General features: G+C 36.9%; 1 protein-coding gene across 1 annotated transcript in view; it reads left to right on the top strand.

Moving 5' to 3' along the window:
- Window positions 1-21,266, top strand: part of DOK6 (docking protein 6) — a 238,449-nt gene that overhangs the window by 78,324 nt on the left and 138,859 nt on the right. The window contains exon 2 of the mRNA XM_030971505.1: window positions 11,785-11,892. Coding sequence (XP_030827365.1) covers window positions 11,785-11,892 — 108 coding nt within the window. The remainder of the gene's footprint in view (window positions 1-11,784; window positions 11,893-21,266) is intronic.

Below are 21,266 nucleotides of genomic sequence, written 5' to 3'. Positions count from 1 at the left end.
TTCTCTCCCTGTGACTCCTCAGAAAGGAAATTATTTCTATCCTAGTGAGCCAGTACCATAAGGACAAGAAGAAAAACTGTCACACTTCAAATACCTCCTTAGATATAAATTGTGTGATGAGTACAGGAGTAGCACCTATTGCATGGCTCTCTGCAGAGGAGGCAGGGCTCAGTGACTTGCACATTTTCTCTCATACATCTATGCCCAACTCTTACCTAACTCTCTCTTGGTTCGTATGCAAGGGTCATTTAAGTGCACACTTTAAAGCAAAAAGAATGTGTAGCAATTGCTGCTCTGCAGTGCTGGACTTAGACCTGTCTGTGTCGAGGCAAGAGTTTTAATGATCACATACGAAGAGTTGCTTGGATTAATTTCTGAGATACGGAAATATAACTGTGATTTTAGAAACCTATTTATGATATACATCTTTTGGGGAATGGCCCTAGTATGTGTTGATTAACATGCAGAGACAGAATTTATCTGCTGCTGTCAGCATGTATTATCTGATATATAGATAATGTAAATATATACCTAATATAAAATACCTCTCAAACTCTGAATTGTTCAGTGAGGATGACTGAGATTTTCAATGCTTTTATTCAATTTTAGACTGAAAACTTCCTTGTCTCCCCTCCCTACTCCACCTTCAAATCAGAAACTTTAATTCTAAGGCATTAAAAAACATGTGGGAGTTCTCACCATGACTTTGTTCTGAATAAAATCAGTCAAGAAGGTGCACTTTCTGTGGACGCTTGATGTGTAAAACAGCAACTGTGGTGACCTATTCAAAAGCAACCATAGACATAAATTCCTGAATATGCTAAGGGTCAGTCATAATACTTTGCTTCTTTAGGTGTTCTAATACTAAAAAATATAATAGAGTTGTTAGTCCATTCTCTCACAGTATCTCAATTTAGAGAATTCTGTATCATACAGAATTTGGCAAATTTTTTGTAGTTCGTGATTCATAGCATGTTCTTACTCAGAGTGGTTATTAATAAAGGTAATCATTCTATTAAACCTACTGGGTATTTTCCATAAAATCTGCATATTTTATATTGTAACCATAGTTTTCTGCTGACTTTTCACATGGAAAGGTTGCTTAACAAGAAGCTGACTTGCTGTGGTTTGGGAGTTGGCTCACTACTGTCACTATATAATAAAGCTGTATCTGTAACCAGCTACCTATGTTTTCAGTCCTAAACTCTGACTAGGATTTCACAACTAAGATAGAAATTATTACTGCAAAACCAGATGTTGCTTCTGGTAGAATTAACACTAGTAAGCACATAGCATTACCACCCTGCTTCTCTTCTAGACTGCACATTACAGCTTCACATCTTACATCTGAGTCCATCTCAGCAGTGTCAGGAAGTGAGAAGGGAGCAACACAGCCTTCTGCGCTTGTCCTATATGCACTTCTAATACTGCAAGTGAGAGAAGGTACTTGTGTTAGGTACTCTTGAACCAACATTCTAGATGTTTATACTCTGTTAAATTTGACCAGAAATGCTACAACTTTTTTTTTCTCTCCTTCCAGCCACTCATGCCCTCAGGTGGTCCCCAGAGCACAGAAAATCAATGTGCTTTCTATTTCTAAGCGGCTGATGAGACTATAAAAATAAATAGCATCAGTGGGGTAGACTAATAATTTTCTTCTGCCCATGGCAAATAGTTGTAGAAGGACAGTCTTATCTCCTGCAAGTTCTGGAATGCTGGTGATAATCAGTGAAAGTAGGAGGAGATATGGGAAACTTGTTTTGAGAGGGTTTTTTCCTCTTAGATAAAAAATATTAGCTTAGTGGGATGACCATAACTCCTTTAACAAAGAAATTCATATTTGGTCTATGAGACCTTGAGTGTTACCAGTTTGGGTCTCAGCCAAAGCACACTAAAGCGTGGGTTTTGTGCATTCACCTGAATGCATTTTGGGTGAATCTCTCAAACTATTCAGGGCAGATTATTTGGAGACCCATCACAGTTACAGGGAATTACAGCAGAGAATTCAGAGTGGTCTTTTGGACTTAGGAAGTTTGGGTTTAGAAATCATCTACTTTTCTTCTGCTTTATTTCCCTGGAGTCATAAGAACGTGGTTCCTAATCCCCTGTAGTAGCTATTTCCCCACAGGACATGCTGTCAGGGAATGTAACATACCAGCTGCATTTGTGTTCTGAGGGAAGCTATTTCATGCTATTTTTCATTGAGTAAAAGCTGTCTTTATCTGTTAAAAATTTGCTGTTGCCACAAAAGCTGAACAGAACTGGTGTTGGTATTTACAAGAGCTAAGGGCTATAGCTTTTTCTTCCAAATCCTCTTAGTTGTATGTAAAAGCATTTGTTTTCTCGTCCTTTTCTCGCTTTGGATTATGTCTTTATTCATTACAGTATTGATGCTTTGTAAAAGCAGACTGGTAACATCTTTAAGCAGAGATTTTCTGGAAATACGTAGCACAAGAGTGGCAGAAAGCAATCACTTATAGAAATCAAGCAAAGTTTGAAATACATATCTTTATGTTTGCATTTGTCTGAAAATTACAACACCCAGAACAAGTCCTGGTTGGGGTTTTGTTGGGTGTTTGGTTTGATTTCTGTTTGTTTGTTTTGCTTTGTTTTTTACTTCAAGGTAATTCTGTGCATGAATATCGCAGGAAATTTCAGTGAATGACTCCATTTTAGTATCCATTTAATTTCTGTCACAGAGTATTCTTGCTAACTCAGAGCTTTTAACTATTTCCACTTACCACAAGCAGTTAATTCATCTTCCTCCCCTTCAGTTAATTTAAACATAAGAAGCAACGAAGGTCTTTGGGCCATGACAGCATCTCTTACAACTATGATTCTTTGTCAGGAGGAGATGTAACCTATAGGTTACAGTAATGCAGGTGATCAAATGCCAGAAAAACAGCACTGGAATTAAACATCCTCTTGAACATTTCTATTTGTATGGTCTTGCTCAAACCCTGCTACAGCCTTCATTTTGCAGAACACCTTATTTTCTATCTAAGATTAATTTCTCCATAAAATCTAGTGGCCATGTCACAGTAGTTAAAGCAGATTCAAAGTGGAATATCTAACTACATTAAAAAAAAAAAAAAGAAAAAAAAAAGGATGAATTTGGTTTGTAGGAAACCAACACAACTGAGTCATGCAACCTGGTATTTCAGAGGTGTATTGAATATGCCATAGATAAATGCCGTTTTTAAAATATGTTCCTGTTCTGTGGTACAGTGTATCAAAATATGTTTGAAGAGCTTTTCTTCTACACTGGAATTTGTATATTTTTTAGTCTCCCTGTATAAACATGATGCACACACTTCATGCATGCCTGTGTGCCAGGGGGAGTGACCAGGCATTTAATAGAGTCACAGATTACAGTGAGCTTTCACCCATTTAGATCAGTGAGGCTGTGTTTGCAAGGTTTTCTAAATATATGCTGAAATGACAAAATGTGCCAAAGAATAAAAGGCTCTAACTTTTCTATTCTTCTCTGAGGATCAATTGCTGTTAGAAATTATACTCCTACATAAATATACAATGGTGCTTACAGTCAGCTCTCATTGTTTTTTCTTTACAAAAAATGCTTTAGACTTAGTGCTGTGCTCAGCTATGTTAAATCCCATGCAAAGCAAGCTTTTTACTTATTTTACCAGTCAAAACAACAGCATCCTGAGCACTTTGATGCCTTTGCTAAGTTATTGCAGAATTTCTCTGCAATAATGTAGAGAAAAGATAAATGATCAGAGGGCTGGAGTGCCCTCCTATGAAGACAGACTGTGAGTTCAGGTTATTCAGCCTGAAGGAGAGATGGTTCTGGGGAGACTCTTAGAGAACCTTCCAGTACCTAAAGAGGTCAAGAGGGCCTTCAAGAGAGATGGAGCAGGACTTCTTACAAGGACATGCAATGATAAGACAAGGGGGAGTGGCTTTAAACTGAGAGTAGATTTAGATTTGATATTAGGAAGAAATTCTTTATTGTGAGGATGGTGAGGCACGATGACAGAAATGTTGTGGGTGCCCCATCCTTGGAAGTGTTCAATGCCAGGTTGGACAGTGCTTTGAGAAAGCTGGTCTAGTTGGAGGGGTCCCTGCCCCACATGGGGTGTAAGCTTGTCTAGTTGGAAGGGTCCCTGCCCCACATGGGGTGTGTGTGAGGAGTGGGTTGGAACTAGATGATCTTTAAGGTCCCTTCCAACCCAAACTGCTCTACAATTCCTTGATGTGTTAGAAAACCTAGCTGATGTAAACCTGAGGAATAATTTTAGATTCTGAAGATAAATTTGAGCTTGTAACCCTCTAAACTAGAGCTGTAAAAATTATTTGAGTTTTTTCCCCTTGATAGTATAGAACGGATGTCTGTGATTACTGTTTTATTCTGGAGCTCTGCTTCATTTTAAGGTACTCAGTTGCTCGTGTTTGATTTTTTAACACTTACTTTCACAAATCCCCTCCTTCCTAACGTAAAGTACTGAGGATCTGAGGTGATCGATACCATCTTTCAGTGTGTGTTATTTCAATTTGTGTGTAATAGTCTGAATTTTATTTTCAAGAGACATAAATAAGAATTCTATCTCAATAACTTGTTTGCTTCTCAGCATTATGTTCCCTTGGTGGTACAATAAATACCTTTAATTTTTTCAAGAAGTGATGACTGTCTACAAAATATGTGAAAAAGCTACCATGTTTCAGCTTAATAAGCTCATCAGCGGAAGAAAGATAGTGATATTTCTATTATTTGTATATGTATTTATAGTAGTAAAAATAAAGGAATCCTAGTTTTCTTCTCTAAATATTACTTTGCATTGCAGTATATTAGGTAAAACATTAAAACATTTTTTAAAAAGCGAGATTTGCACTAAAAAAAAAGCCCTTCAGATGAGTTGAGTAAGGTTCCAGTTCAGTTTGAGAACTTTCTCAAATTTAATATTAAAATATTGCAAAATATTGCAAAACTATAGCTTTCTTTGCTGGTATTTTTTTCTGATTACATTGAGAAAAGTACATGTAGGAGGAGATATCAACATACATGGGTACATAATTATTCCTAAGCAGGTGCTGCACATTCAGTTTAAGCTCAGTGAAATGCTTGACATTTCTTGAGCATAATAATTTCTCAAAAAAATATTGCAAGCTCTGGGATTTTTCTGCTGGATGTGTGCTACAACTCTTGAAACCAAATTTTTTCTTCTGGTTTTGAGGACATTTTTTTGTCATCGACTCTGAGGCCAGACATGAAGTGAGCAGTATTAGTGTTCCTCCAAAAGGATCACTGCAGTTAGTCTTGCCAAAACTGAGTCCGAGATGCAGAAAGCCAAAAGAAATGGCTACTAGAACTGATTTTTTTAAGTAACCATAAGATCAATTCAGATGTAAGTTATAAATTCTGCTGACCTGCAGACTGCTGTGGAGTCAGAGTGTGTTATTTGTGTAGGCTGTCCTTCTGCCCTTGAATTGCCCTGATGGTACTTCAGAACAAAGCAACAGTGGTGAGGCTTTAAGCTAGGGGTGCTTAAGGATTGATGGAGTCATTTAACATTTTTCACAGGAATACAAGGTGCAGGTCTGTTCAGATATGTATCCTCTGCTCTCTTTTCAACACATTAAAATAAAAAGCCTTCATATTCCATAACTAAAGTGTTTGCATGATGAACAGAGTAGTTTAGCTAGTGGAGGAATAGTTGGAAAATTGCTATGATATACTTTGATTTCACATAAATGCCTAATAATAAAATAAATCCTTTTATGGATTACATGTATAGCCTGTGACTATAACACCATAAATTATAGTATATTATAAGCATCTATATGAATCTATAATGGCATGTTATGGCAGCAAAAAGATGACGTGTGTATACTATAACTGGGTGAATTGTCCCTAATCATCTCTCTCTAACCATCCTAATTGTCAGACTGCAATCAAGCCCACAAGGATTGATCTAATCTTAGATGAAACAGTTTGTAGCAGATGTTTCTTTATTTCTTCAATTCCTAACTTTAAATGCCAGCAGATTTGCAATGTGCAAAATATTAGTAATAAAAAAAATGCTATCAGGAATTTTAGGATTTGAATTATGATACTAAAATTATCTAACACCTACTTGTGTTGTTGCAGAAGGTCATGCCCCAAGCTCTGTAAACTAGAAGTTTAACCTTTCTCTGTAATTTGGATGATGAAATGAAGCTCAAGGGTATATGCAAGGTTATCATATATGAGGAATGTTTCCCTGCTGGATAGCATTCACACCATACTTTCAGACAGTATTTCTCATTGGAAACACTACTAGTCTTTTTTTCTGGTGTATATTTGTGGGATTTCTTTAATCCTGACTTGACAGCTTAAACAGCTTTGCTTTTATTGTGGTTGCTTTGTGGTAGATAGTTTGGTAACATTTGAAGAAAATATGTTGAAGTAGGCAAGAGGAGGTGGAAAGTTAGACTCAATTAAAAAGAAAATTGAAACTAAAAATTGAAACTACCCAGGCTTATTGTATCTTGTGGTAAATTCCCAGCCCTACATCCCAGAGCTGCTGACAGGAGCAGGTAAGCTCTTGCTTCTGAGCACAGCTATGGATTCATTTGGCCTCTCCTGTCTGGGTGCTGGAAATCAGATGGCTGTGGTGTATCTCTGCCCTGCTGCTGGGAGAAAGGTGAGTTCCCAGCAGTGTGGTAAAGAGCAGGAGCTGGCCTCAATTCCCTGCCACTCTGCACCCTCTGTGCTAATCTGGGAGCTCAGTGCTGTGCAGCGGTGCTCCGCCTCTCTTGCGTCTTCATAGGAATCCAAATTTGCCACCCAAAATGCACCCAATTAGTGCAGTGGGAACTGTATTTGATTTCTATTGTAAAAAAGGTAGACAGCAAAATCAGAGCTGGTCAAATGTTGGTAGCTCAGCTAAGTGGATTGCAACCATAAGCTGTTTTGGTTTGTAGCTCAGGCTTTTTTTTTTTTTTTTGTTGAATTGATCCAGCAATAGTTTAGATCCTGTAACTTGTTCTTTGGGCTGAGCTATAGATCCCCATTTTCCTCCTGGGCCTTTTTATAGAAAATAACTGTTTCAATTTCTCCTAAGTTTTACTTGAATGTGTGACAAGTGTAGTTTTACTGAAGCAGTAAGGTGTCACCTCTTGTCTCTTCTCCCTTAGCCAAATTATGCACAGAATCAAAAAATGGTGGGTGTCAAAACAGTGATTAAATATTACTTTACTGTGACAACTATTTTTATTTTTCTCATTATGAATGCCATATTTTTAAGTTGTGACTACATTTTTTAATCTCACAGCAAACTGCATTTCCCTCACATACCCCATAGAAATATTCATTTTTAATGGAGATAACTAGTGAGGTAAACCTGAACACATTCATATTTTAGTGTTTTTAATGCATATCCTGCAGATGCTGTCTTGTCAAACAGGAGAGAATGCACATGGCAAGTCAGGGATGAGAAATCAACTAGCCCTTCCTGCAGATAATGAGATGTAAATGCTGAACGGAATATTATTATGTTGTTGTCTTCCTGGGAGAAAATTTGATAGGTTATGCTAGCAAAAAGCTCCATGAGTGATGCTTCAGTGCCTGTCCTGGTCAGTGATGGTTTCTGTTAGTAATTAGGAGCTGACTCATTGCTGTTTCTCTCAAGAGACAAATGTTTCTACAGCTAGTGGCAGAAAATTAGATGGTTTTCCAATATACCCAAGAAAACTGCCATTTGTTCTGTCCTTTGGATAGGTGCAGGGAGATTTCAGAGCATCTAAAGTGATTTGGAAAAAAAGCTTATGGTGTTGTAACTTTATTTTAAAAAAAAAGCATGGGGGATTTTTTTGTTGTTTCTGTTTTCTGTTGGGTTGTTTGAGTGTGAAATTTCTGGAGTAATGTGTAGAAAGTTGTCAATAAAAGTCCCTTCTCTAAATATTAGTGATGACTGGGAAAGCTTTATTTGCTACAGCTGTGGATAAAAAGAAATGTGAATCTCAAAAGCATTTATTGCAAATGTCTAGGAAAAAGCCTTGGAAATATCTGGAAAATGGAAAATCATACATAACATTTCTACTATAAACCAATTATTTTAAATTATTTTAGAAAAGAGGAAAATATTTCCTTCTTTCTGCAAAATATCTAGCCAGTGGATTTCCTGCAATATGTATTTTAATGGATTTGTTATGAACAGCCGTGGCAACAATAAACCAGAATTGTATGACGAGATCATGAAAAGTAATGGCCCATTCAGAGGCCAAATTTTTGCATCTATTAGTCAAGAATATTAAAAAATATGATCATGCTGGAAATGTGAGCTGAGCAGTGTACTATATTAAGCAGAAGAAAAAGTATCAAAATAAGATTATGCAGAGATTTCCTAATTAATTGATCTGTTGCAGTGTTCCGAGTAGAATATTAAAGAAAGGATCTCTGAAGATTAATAGAAATATATCAGCATTAGAAGTCAAATTTCTAACTGGAAAGATTTCAGAAATCATTTGATGGGGGCGTGATAAGGTAATATTGTTCCAGGTTCTGGAATCCTCTCAGTAACAAGATGAGGCTGCTCAGGATCCATCTTGAGGAAAGAGGCTCCTCTCCCCCTCGAGCTTGTACATTGTAATCAAAATCATTCCCATGTGCTATCACAAGGGGCAACCTAATCAATTCTCACCAGACCACAAGTGTGCTGAGTTATTGCCATGGCTTACTGATACATAATTGCACAACATCCTGGGCAATAGAATCTGGAAGAATATTTTTTTTGTGCTTTGCCCATCTTGTAAAACTGAGATAGGAAGGATGTTCTTTAAAGAGGTTCAGCTATGCCTAAGGCTCTGCAGGTAATTTCAATAGAATCCTTCTCAAGATTGTAATGAACAAGATTTTTCTAATTGATTCAATAATAAAAGAAAACCTAAACCCAGCATGTACTTAATGCCATCTTCCTGAATTTCTTCAGTAAGAAATGCAACGGCGTGGGGTAGACTTTGTGTTGTTTGCCCTTGATACAAAATTTTAAAATCATATTTGTTGAACAGTTGAGTACTCATCCGAGGATGTAACCCTGATTAAATGATCAAATATTTGGCATTTCTTCAACTAAGCACTTGTGGAAAACAGTCTCACAGGAAATTCTAAATATTATGGAGACAACACAGCCAGTGGTTCTAATTCTCTCAGTTCTGGAAGGGCTGATGCTGATTTCTCTCACAATGGCTTCCCCAATTATCTGAGGACTTTAGAAGTCTTTCAGAAGTTTTGATTACAGCCAATGGCATCCTAAAGTAGGCCAGGGATAAAAGAGTATCTCACAGTTCGTGAATAATTGAGTAGGCTTCTGTATAACAATGAGGTGCCTTATGAAAGGCAAATGTTTGTTTGCTGTGTGCTCACATCTGCACCTATTTATTCATATTTATAGGTAAATTCATATGCTAATGCTTTTTCAAGCACTAAGATACAAAGTGTCTGTTGGCATAATAAGGTAAAATGCTGCTGAAATGCAATGGAATTGTACATGTTTATACCAGTTTTAAAATTAGGTTGCAAAAAATAAAATCCAAATGCAAGGATGTATCTTGGCATAAGTACATAGAGTATCAGGAGTCCTCTTTGGGCCTTTTCATTCTTCAGATCTCTCCTCTTCTTAAAGGTCTGGAAAAAACAGATGCCAATAAATTGAAGCAGTTGCTATCTAAAGGACAAACTTATGTTTCTCTTCTCTTGCTATTCAATGTTCTCTAAAAGCAAGGGCTGTTCATTCTTGCAGTCTGTGTGCTGAAGCCTTTGAATACATCTCGGTTCTGAAATGTGTGAGAAGGCTGATGAGCATCCTTAAAGATAACTAGCATCAAGCCCTGGTATTTGATAGTAGCTCCCAGCAATAAGGAGGTCAAACCCTTCCTCTAGAATTTCATCAGCTTATCTGCAAAACCTCAAACTCACTTTCACACTGTCCGAAATTGATATCCAGTGAAAAAAAGACTGAAGCCATCATTTGTCTGAACCTGCTCATTTGTCACTAAAGGAAGTGCTTTGGAGTATGCATTAGATGAACTTTGATCTAGAAAATGTTTTCATCCTCATAGGGAGAGGTCTGACTCCATGACTAGGATGTATAGTTTGCCTTTTTTTTAGGAATGTTTCTAATGTACTGGATCTAACTGATACTTCTCATTGCAACAAAATATGACTCTCCCATATATATGCATATAAAAATATATTTTAAAAACCACAAACAAACAAAGAAAAAACAAACAAACAAACAAAACCCTCCACCAACCTTTGAAAACCTTCTGTTTACCAACACAAATTATCAGTTTCATTGTCACCAGCTGTCAAAAATTCAGGTCATCTGCAAAACGCAGATTCCATGTCTATGCTAAAACCCACCACCAAGATGATGACATGAGTTGGTCTGGCTTTTCTAAAGAGAATTTTTTGAGGAGTGTAAGACATTAAAAGCATATAATGAAAATTAGGAAATCAAGAAAACATTTGAAATTAAGATAGTTGTGTTCACCTTGATAACGCACTTCCTAGGAAAAGACTTTCCTCAGAAGAAGAGAAATGAACTGAAACTACACAGACTAAAAAACACCCAGGATCCCAGAAGAGCCAGAAGTATTATTAAAAATGATGCTTTTATTAAATAAATAAATATGTCCCTTTCAGACAGTTGGTACTGTTGTTTTTTAGTAAGGTCAAAATAGTGTGAATATTCTACATCTTTGTGTGTGGAGCTTTTCACACCACAAAATTGTGTTGAGCTAATATGTTTAATCAAGGAATAACTGTGGGAGAAGTGCTGTAGTTTTGGTAAAGTCAAGTTGCAACACTGCCAAGATGTTATTTGAAGAAAGTACTATCTAATAAAGATGGTTTATGACGTCCCAAAGTGTAATGCCATTTTTTTCAGGAAATACGATATTGTCTTTGCTTTCCCTCAGGACAGGTGAAGTAATTTCTGAGATAGAAAGTACAGTTGTACAGTTGCCACTTTACAACCTTAGTAGAAAAAGCCTGGAAGTTCTACACTTTGCAATACATATACTGAAGAGAATTTAATTGTATACCATGGATTCTTCTAAAAGTCTTCATAATTAAACATATTGATACTGTAGCCCAATGGTAGTGTTTTAAAAGAATTCACTTACTTTGACTGATAACATTCATCTTAGATAGTGGCAATAGGATAGTGTCAGTAGTATTATGTCATAATGTGGTTAATTAAGCCTAGTTATTTTAATGACACTACATTTTCTGCTTGTATTCAGTTTAGACAGCAGACTGAGGGGAAAACTCTTCCTGCTCTAATTTCCTTGGGTTTTTTAATTACTTAGGTTTTTTTGGTAATGGGAGGTATGGTAGGTCCAAATTTAACAGTACTGTATTTCTTGTGCTGTGTCATTAAATTTTTTAGAATTTGTACTGAATTAAGGCTCTTCACATATGGCCAGTGGAATCATTGAGTAGTATTGGGTTTGAGGCTTTTTTTGAATCCTTACATCCTTGAATTAATAACATAAAATTGCATATGGTATTGTTTATAGAGCTGTCCAAGTACTGGAGAGAAGAATGAAGTAAACTGCTGTCATAGATTATAAAACGAGATTGATATCTAATCTCTTACTTGCATAATATAGTTTAGAGGATTATCATTAATCAGCTTCTCTTTGAAGTGCAAATTTTACTCTTAAAGTAAAACACTGTCATTTTAAAATTTCTTCCTAAGTCAGTTCTGTACTGAATGCATTTGTAATACTGTCCACCTTTAAAGAAAAACTAATAGCATCCATTGATTTTGTTCACAGATTTTTAGGCGTTGTTGGTTGGTTTTCAAGAAGGCTTCAAGTAAAGGACCCAGGAGGCTAGAAAAATTTCCAGATGAGAAGGCAGCATATTTCAGGAACTTCCACAAGGTAAGTCATGCCTTTCTTGTGAGCTGAAGCATTGCCTGTTTACCACTCTTCCTTGGGAAGAGTATGTTCTTGCTATGTCTGGTTTGCAACAGTACATTGTAAGCCTTGCTGAAAACCTAATCCTGGCAATAAAGCAGAGTAAAACATCCATAAGTCTCAGTGATGCAGGTGAGATATCACACTGGTTTTTTTCCAGATGATCACAAAACCCTCAATGTATTTGAAGCAACAGAATTATGTTTTTTTAGTTAAACACTCATAGTTTGGAAATGTGTAAAATTGGCTGCCTATTCAAATGTTTAATCAATAGTTTTTAGCTAAGTATTACACAAATTCTGAAAATGCTAAATGCCTCAATTGTAATGGTGACACTCTTCAAATGTGTAAGGTTCTTCCCAGAACTCAAGATTTACAAGCTGTGTCAACAAAAAGATTTCTTGCAGTAAAAAGTCAGGATTCGCTGAATGAGGTACTCCCTGCTTTTTCTATCACTCGCACTTCTGTGATGGGAAACAAGATATTTGAGCATGAGTTCTTTCTATCCCACAAGTTACTGTTATCAGCCCCCACAAGTCTGTCAGTAGACTTCATGCTGCCTAATACTAAAGCAGGGTGGGGATCTGTGCTTGTACTATTGCCTTCTATCAAGTCACTGTTAGCTATATGACACATCAATGTTTGATATTCCATTAAACCTGTCAAGTTGAAACACAAAGAGGACCACGGGCCACGCAGCAAGAAGTGAAAAAATGTGAATGTAATCCTAGATCTCTCAAAGGCAGGTGTGATGTTTTTACCATAAAACTACAAATTGGCCTTTAAGTTCCAGTAGCCAGACTGCTCTAACGTGGGTCCCCCTGTTGGGACATAAGTCCTCACAGCTAACCATCTCCAGCATAAGCTCCTCTCTCCATGTGTCCACAGGCCAGGATCCTGCTCAAGCGTGGGCTTCTGATGCAGCCACAGCTCTTCTGCAAGGCTTTGGGGAAGTTTTTTGTGCTGTTTTCATTCTTTTTTGAGCCTGTTATGCCTATAGCGTACTTAATGTGTTAAAGGACTCAGAAAGACTTTATATGTTGCCTTTCAACTGTCATCATTGCAGAAAAATAATATGAAATGCAGGAATTGTTTAAGCTAAGAAAATAATGTTGATACCAATGCAGCTGCATATTGTAGTATTGATGAAGAGTCACCATTTGCAAATGGAAAGGAGGGATGTTACTCTTTGCTATCTGTTTTTCCCCCTCTTTTTCCCCTCTGTGAGGATAGGAAGAAAAGAAAAAGAAATGAATAGTCTTTCCTATTTAAAAGGATAATGTGTTTCTGACTGCAGAGAAAGAGGAATTGTATTTCTTCACTTGGATTATATCCATTTTTTGAATAAAGCTGTGAAATCATTTCTGAAGGTATATTATCACAAAATAGAAACCCAGAATCTTATTCTCTGACTTGATTTTTTTCCCAATGATATTTTATTATTTCATAGTGATTATTCTCCTCACTTGCCTCCATTCTGATAAATAAAATAGTGGTGAAGTAGATGTGCATGGGTTGTGAATAGTCAAGCATGACTATTGAGGGAACAGTGCAGGGTTGTTACAGGATCAAATATAGTTATTTGATTGTTGGTGTTGGACAAAAACACTCTGATTTTCTTTCTTTCTTTTCTAGAGCTCTTTGTTGGTTCATTATATTCTAAAGTTGTTCAAAATGCATATTTATCTTTAGTCAGCGCAAACTATTAACCCTGCCTTGAAATTCTCCATTTCCTTTCTCATTCACAAAAAATAAAGAGGGTATATGGTGTAAAAAGTTGAAGATTAACTATGAAAACTGAGCCTCAATGAAAAAAGTATTAAATGTTGAAGAACTGAAACTTAGTACTTTTAAAGAAAGATTAAAATAGAAGTTGCAAACCTGCCTCCTTATGAAAGGACACATGCAAAAAGGGACAAAAGGCTCTGTTTATTTGCTAATATTCATATAAGACTATACATATAAACCCTGAGATCCTTTCCCCTATACAAATTCTTTGTAAATATTAGAAGAGATTGGTGTAGAGGGGTACTCAAACTGCACTGTTTCTCTAGCAACTCTTGTCCTTCAGATTTTCATATCTGTCTGGGTTACCCTGGGAGAAGGCCTAGGAGTAGCAGTTAGATGGTATTGTGTAAATTTTTTTTGCTTTCTTATGCAGAGATATAGAGGAAAATTTTGCATCTCAAGTGGGAATATGTCAAAAATTAATATCTTTTATTTATCTGTGTTCAAATCAATATTCAGGACAAACACTACCCCAATATAAGTAACTCATTAAGGTCTCCACTTTTCCATGTTTGAGCTTGAAATGAGGCTGAAATTAAATTCCTCTTAAAAATAATTTACCAAGATGACTATATGTATTTCCTATACTTATGTAATACACTTGTGTACTGGGCAATATGATTTAGAGAATGAGCTAAACAAAGGAAAAAACCCAGCACTGGTAACACAAAGCTAAGATAATTAAAAATAGAGATTTTTCTGGTTTACATATGCTAAATAAATAGTCATTAATGAGTAAAAAAGCTGTCCTCTTAAGAAAATTGATTCCTTTCCCCACCCCCCCACCCCCTCCCAAGTATCCAGACTATTTATGGGTCTATTTGCTGTTCTATAATTCTGTAAATTGCTGCTGTGCATTGCTTTGGTGTTGGGGTTTTTTTCTACTAATTTTCTTACTCTAAATAACAGTAATGACCTTAGTCCTAGACAAGTGCCTCCTAACAGCAGCAGTGCATATTACATTTGTTCACCAAAACGTGACCTCATCTGTTCCTTGCAGTTTCTGGTATCAAATTAAAACTTCTCATTACTGTAAATTTAGACCATTGCAGTCTTGCTCAGGTAAGTTTACGGCTTTGCTGTTCTGTTTTCCCTTGAACACTCATTGTGGAGGTTGTGCAGAACAGCTGTGTTGACTCCCATTGCTCCCTCCAAAGAGGGGACAAAATAGCAATACCTCTGCGTCCATGCCAAGGGTGGGTATGCTCTTGGTAGCCACCCCTGCATTGTCAGAAAAGACCAAAAACAGACACCACGGCTTCACCAATTTAAAGGAAAGCAAAAATAAAAAAAAGATTTCTTACTTCTGTAATAGAAGATAAAAAGTATATAAAAAGTGGATTTTTCATGCTTTGGAGACATACTGATCAGGCACTACCAGTGCCTGTAATCCATTAGGAGTGGCTTTCGGGAACATTGTAGCAAATCAACATGAAGATTACTAGAAATGAGAGATCAAACATCCAAACTTGGACTGTATCCAAATGAAATAGAAAAAGCATTACACAGTTGGCCAATTAATTGTTAAAGCAGAATTAGAAAGAGCAGAGTAGAGCTTGAAGAGCAACTAACCAGAATAGATTCTGACCCATGAGGATCAAAAACCTTGCCAAAGACCCCAGAGCATGAAGCAAATGTGCAAGAAAGAGCGTAGAAATGAGCACTTTCACATTGGGGTTTACTGTAGAGAAAAGTGACATGCTCTGGTGTGGGTACGCGAGGAGGAGTTCTGTAGACATATCTTTGTGTTATAAACCTGATCATGGGTACTTCAGGCCCAGCTACACAGGGAACAGAGTTACTCAAGAGCCCAAATGCCACTTAAGGATGATATTGCTGAATTACTAATGGTAGCCCATGAATACCAAAATAAGAATCAACAAATAAGGATTCTTCCATTCCTTGTAAAATGTCCAGTTCCATTCATGCATGCTTCTTCTTCACTTATAACCTAAATGGCCTTCACATGAAGTGAAGATGTTGGGGGTTGGGTCTGTCCCTGACAAGATATAGCTGTCTTGGAGCAAGACAAGCTTGAATCTGTCAGTGTTAGTGTGCTTACCCTTCAAATAAATAAATAGCTGACATCTGGCATAGAGATCAAGACTTACTGATTTAATCCCCCCCAATATGAGAGATTGTTCTGTTAAGATTATGTAAACAACAGCTATCTCCAAGGTTTTGAGTGTTAAGTTAGCAAGATTAAAGCAGGATAAGATTTTTAGATTTATGTTATTTGTTTTTCCTGTCATTATGCTTGATTATTATGTGCTTTATATAAATCTGCAAATGCAAAAGGAAATAAATTGCAAAACATTTTAGCAACAACTTCTGATAGTCAAAAATGTGTATGGGACAGATGGTGTTAAGCACATTATGTAATATGTGTCCACAAAAATAGATAATAATCAAGGAAAAGGACAGCAGTAGCCTTCTAACTGTAGTTTACTGGATTAAATTTGTGACCAGGGCCACACAATGGTAGATACCCTACAATTTTATTTCATAATTTGATTGTCCTGAAGAAACTTGTGGAATGCAATCCCAGTGATTTATGGCAAGTTCTTGTACCAGCTGCAGCAGCATCTTGAACACTTCTTGGCATTAAGGTCTCCTGGGCACACGCGCACAAACACATACCCAGAGAGTCCTGTTTGGTCAGAGGAAGGAGGGGACAGGTTCTCTTTGTGCAGTAACACATGGAATGCAGGAACAATAAGATATTTATTCTTCTACAGCACAGTTCCTGGTCTCTAACTGAGATGACCTTAAACCATGAGGTGCTTATTCGGGATAAGTGAATTCCTGATAACTACGAAAACCACTGAGTTTTGCCACAGTCGTATATGTGCAGCTCCCACAATTCTCAAATGTAATTAAAAATACTTATATATGGTAGCACTATAATAATCTTAATCATAAGAACTTCTCTCTCATTGTTTCACTTAGTTGCCTTTGGGTTGTTCTGGTTTGTTGTTTTTCTTCATGTTCTCTAGACATTGCCAAGTTGCCTAAATAAAGATTCTTATTGCTAAAATATGTGAACTACCCTACTTTTATTCTAGTTTAGCCCAAGAGTTCTGTTTTGCTGTGGAGTGTTTCAGATTCTTATGTTGCTCATGTTCACTACAAAGCAGAAGTTGTGCAAGTTTCCTTATGGACTTCTATAATCTGGCATGTTACTACTATTTCTCATAATAATGCATGGTTTCTCAGCTGTAAAGGCGTTCTTAAAGAAAAGGTAAACAGCCACCAAAATGTAAGTGCTAGGCCTAATTCTTGTGCTTTTTATGGTAAGATATATTAAGACACTTGATTTGCCAATAAATTTGAATATTTGTATTCCACTTCTTTAGGTTTTTTTCTTGCTATAATTGTTATGCTGTCTGGTTTTCACAATCTCAAATTAAAACCTGCCTGGTTTTGCTCTGTTGACCATTCTGCTTCTACTATTAGTTAGTTATCTATAGTTCCTCAATAAATCTTTATTTTCTCATCTAGTTAAATTCACTCAAAAATTCATATTTGATGAAAACTAAACAGGAATACCTTATGAAGATCTGGTCACATTCACAGATGTTGTTTGCTTTGAAAACCACCCCAGAGTTAGAACACTTTTTCCTTTTCCTCTTCTCCCCTTATTAAGTATGGTAATAATTTTTTTCCAGAACTTCTTTCAAAAAATTCAAAATAGTGATCTCAGTGTAGTATTTTCTAATGAGCCCAATGAGCATGTGTGTGACTATGTCAGTTTTGAATAATATATTTTTTATCTGCAAATAATTAGGATTTTAACAAATATTTTTTGTAATTCTTTGCTCTTTGAGGTTGAAAGAGGTGCCCAAATGTACTTTGTGTGGTTTTACATCCCTATTTTGCCAAGTCTTCCACAGCAGAGGTAACTAAATATTCCTGAAAATTATATCCTTGTTTTTCCACATTTTGACATGTAATTATCTTCAAATATTTGTTTACACCACTTTCAAGTAATATCTTGTAGCAAAATCATGTGGCTGGTATGGGAAGGTTATGAAGGACATTGCTTCCATAGGCTGCTATTACTCAGCCAATGAAATTAAAATGAACCCTATTTAAATGAATAACTGTTAGCAAAATAGCTACAGTTCTGTCACCAAACTAAAAGATTTGCAGTAATTATCAGATGCCTCTTAAAATATAGAAGTATTTGAACAACATGGTTGTTCAAAGCAAGCATTCCGTGTACCAGAAAGCACATTGCAGGAATAATTGGAGCTGTGCTGGTAGTAAAGCCGTTAATAGAGTCTGAGCACAACAAAGGGCACCATACAAACAAATAAAACAAAATCATTTTTTACAAAGTTTATATCAAGGCAATAACATCTTCTTTCCTTAACAATGTAATAAAAAAATCTACAATTGGAGCATGCTGACAGGACCTTGAAATCCTACAAATATGGACCTAAAATGCATAAGGGATCCTATGAGTCCCTTCCTGTATCCATTCATCCATCTAAACCTTTAAGTCACAATGTATTAATTTGAAGTGTAAATTCACGGGTAAAGTGTCAACATGTGGTGTTAAATTCCTCAAAAGTGGCATCAGTGGCTGAATCTAAGTATCAAGGAAGGAAATGACAGTAGGAAAATTAAAGATAATCTTTATTTGTAACACAAAGCAGCACCAAGACCTGTTAGTGGTGGTTCTTATATGGAGAGCCATGTACAGTTTAGTACAGAAAATTCGTAGTAATAGTTGAGTTTGTATGTATAGTTTTGCAGCAAAAGGGACACTCTGGTCTTACAAATCAGCTGTTTAAATAGAATATATTCCCATTATATTAAGTATTAAAAGAAGCTGGAAGACTAAACCTTTTTCTTGGAAAAAATAATACTGGGTAGGGGAGTGATGTTTAAATGTTTCAGCTGGAGAAGAAAAAAATATATAATGTAAAAACTATATATATAATGTAAAACTAAATGTAAAATGTCACTGGGCCACAGAACAATTCAGGACCTCTGGAGCCCATCTAGTTCAATCCCCTGCTCAAAGCAGTGTCAGTCAGATCACATTGCTTATGGCCATGTCCAGTTGTGTTTTGAGTATCTCCAGGGCTGGAGGCTCTATGACCTCTAGAAAGCTAAACAAGAAGTTCTGCACCTGCAACCTGATAACTAAAGCAGTAGAAGAGGCTGGGAACTAATTGTCTGGAGTGTAGCTCTGCTGCAAAGGCCCCGAGGATCCCACTGGGCAGTGAGCTGAGCAGCTGTGTGGCAGCAATGAAGCAAATCATGTCCTGGAAAGCCTCGGGAGGAGGATGGGCAGCAGCATGAGGACTCTCAGCCTGGAAGGCTTCTCCATATTGAGCCAGACCTGTAATATTGTGCCTGATTCTGGTCCCCTCACTGCTCTATTCAAGACAGGAAAAAATCTCCAGAGAGTGTCAGCGAGGAAGCTGGAGGTTGGAGAATCTGAGGCAAGACTGAAGGAACAAGATTTGCAATAGTGAGCAAAGAAGGCCTGTGGGCATCTAATAACAGCCTTCCAATTTTGATAGGGTGGCTGAGGTGTTCTCAAGGATCCTCAGGGAAAGGACAAGAGGCAATGGACAGAGGTTGCTTCAGGAGAAATCAGCTTGATATAAGGAATAAAAAAAGAACAGCCAACTGATGTTTAGCACAGCTAAACGTGAGAGCAGGTTAAGCAGAGAGGTCAGTATTTCCACACTGGAAATCTTGAAGACCTAGCTTGGCATGGCCTTTTGTAACCTAATTGAGGAGCCTGCATTCAAGGTGGACCAGATGATCTCCAGGGTTTCCATCCAACACAGACCTTTCTGTGACCTATGAAGTTTATGTCACTAAAGTTGCTACCATAGTTCTTGGTATAACTCTTGGCTGCATGTATTGAGTCAAACTGGTCTTGCCCTCTCCTGAGTGTACTTCAGTGGTGGAAAAAATATACTAAATTTCCTAGTGTCTCTTAAAACAGTCTCAGGAGAACTTTTCTTTGAACTGCTCTAGTGTTATTGCTTTATAGTAGAGGATATGGTGGTCTGTGTGTCAGCTATGTATATTCTGGTTTTGCCATGGAAACCTAGCCATGTTTTGGCAAAGTTCAAAGGCCTTGCAAACCTGTATTTTGTGCATATTTTTTTGAAAGCACTTCTGACTTTGATGGCAAAAATGTTTTGTGTCATCTGTAAAACTTTGAATATGATGGAAATTCAGATAATTTTCTCTCTTGAGTAATGGAATATGTTTCCCTCAGTTCATTCAGGGCTAAAGACTGGTATTCATTGTAAAAACTACTTATCATTTTTATAGACTAGTACAGGGACAGGTGTTTGAGGTGAGATCATGGAGCCATTCTCTCTATGTATCTCCTCTGGCACTTGGTCACATGAAAAGGAAAATGGTTGAATTAAAACTTAAGAGAAGAAATAGACCAAAAGTTAGAGCGTGGGAGAGAAATAAAGGAATAAATGTTCTGGCACTCTATGAAGCACGTTATCCTTTAGAAAGCTGTGAGAGACTCCAAGGTCAATGGAAAGCTGGCTGCTCAAATAATTGCTATGAGAAATGCTGAAGTGAAGAATGGGATGGAGAGATTTTGAAGAAAATATATATTACTAAAAGTAATAAATCTATTTTAATTGACTGCACAAAGCCAGGGAGACTGGTGCAGAGATAGCAATCCCAACAATGAGAGGGAGGTGAACAAGCAAGCAAAGAGCATGGATATGGTCTGTCACTTCAGCTTGACTACTCCTGGTAAAAAAAGTGTGTGCAGCAGGGCAGGTGCACATTAACAGAAAGCAAGGAGAGATTGTTCAGGTTTCTACACCCAAGTAAATTGCTCTCCAATAACGCTACCTCATTTGTTCCAGCAGCTGGGAGATATTCACTTCTCAGACATGGCTCAGGAGAGGCCAGTTCCACAATGGGAAGAGCATGTGTTTGGAAGAGAGGGTTTCAGTAGCAGAGACCCTGATGAAGCTGGGGGAAAGGCACTTAGGAGGGGAGAGACTGGAATTGAGGTCTCTGAAGCAGGTCCTTATTGGTCCTTGGGGGAGAAATCAAGAAGAAAGAATTGAGCTAGAATATAAAACAGCTGGGCTTGCTGTGGAGATTTGCACTAACCAAACTCCCCTTTTCAATGCAAGTGAAAAGCGAAATCTGGATATCTTAAATTCAAACCAAAAGTTTAAAGGAATTTTTTTACTTTCTTTTGCTTTCAACTTGCAATTCCTTGTTTCTTCCCTGCCAATATAATCTGCACATCTCAGAAGCAAGAAAGTTGTAAAAGAAAATTAATATTTGTGAAACTATCTTTGTGAAATATGATTGTGTGATGACCATTACAGAAGAACTTTGAGAAGTCAGATCATACCATTAGGTCAGAAAAACCTTATGAATTTATGACAGTCAAACAAATTTATAAAATCTCTACTTAGCAGAATGGTATTCACCATTTATTCTGACTGTGGTGAAAAATAGTGATGGAAAATCAAATGCAATAATATATTTATGACAATGTGTATCATAATAAGTGTAGAATAGGTACCAAT

The sequence above is a fragment of the Camarhynchus parvulus genome, chromosome 2 (genome assembly GCF_901933205.1).
Source record: "Camarhynchus parvulus chromosome 2, STF_HiC, whole genome shotgun sequence".
Lineage (NCBI taxonomy): Eukaryota > Metazoa > Chordata > Aves > Passeriformes > Thraupidae > Camarhynchus > Camarhynchus parvulus.
The sequence above is the reverse complement of the archived record's forward strand: the minus strand, read 5'-3'. Positions and strand labels throughout refer to the sequence as shown.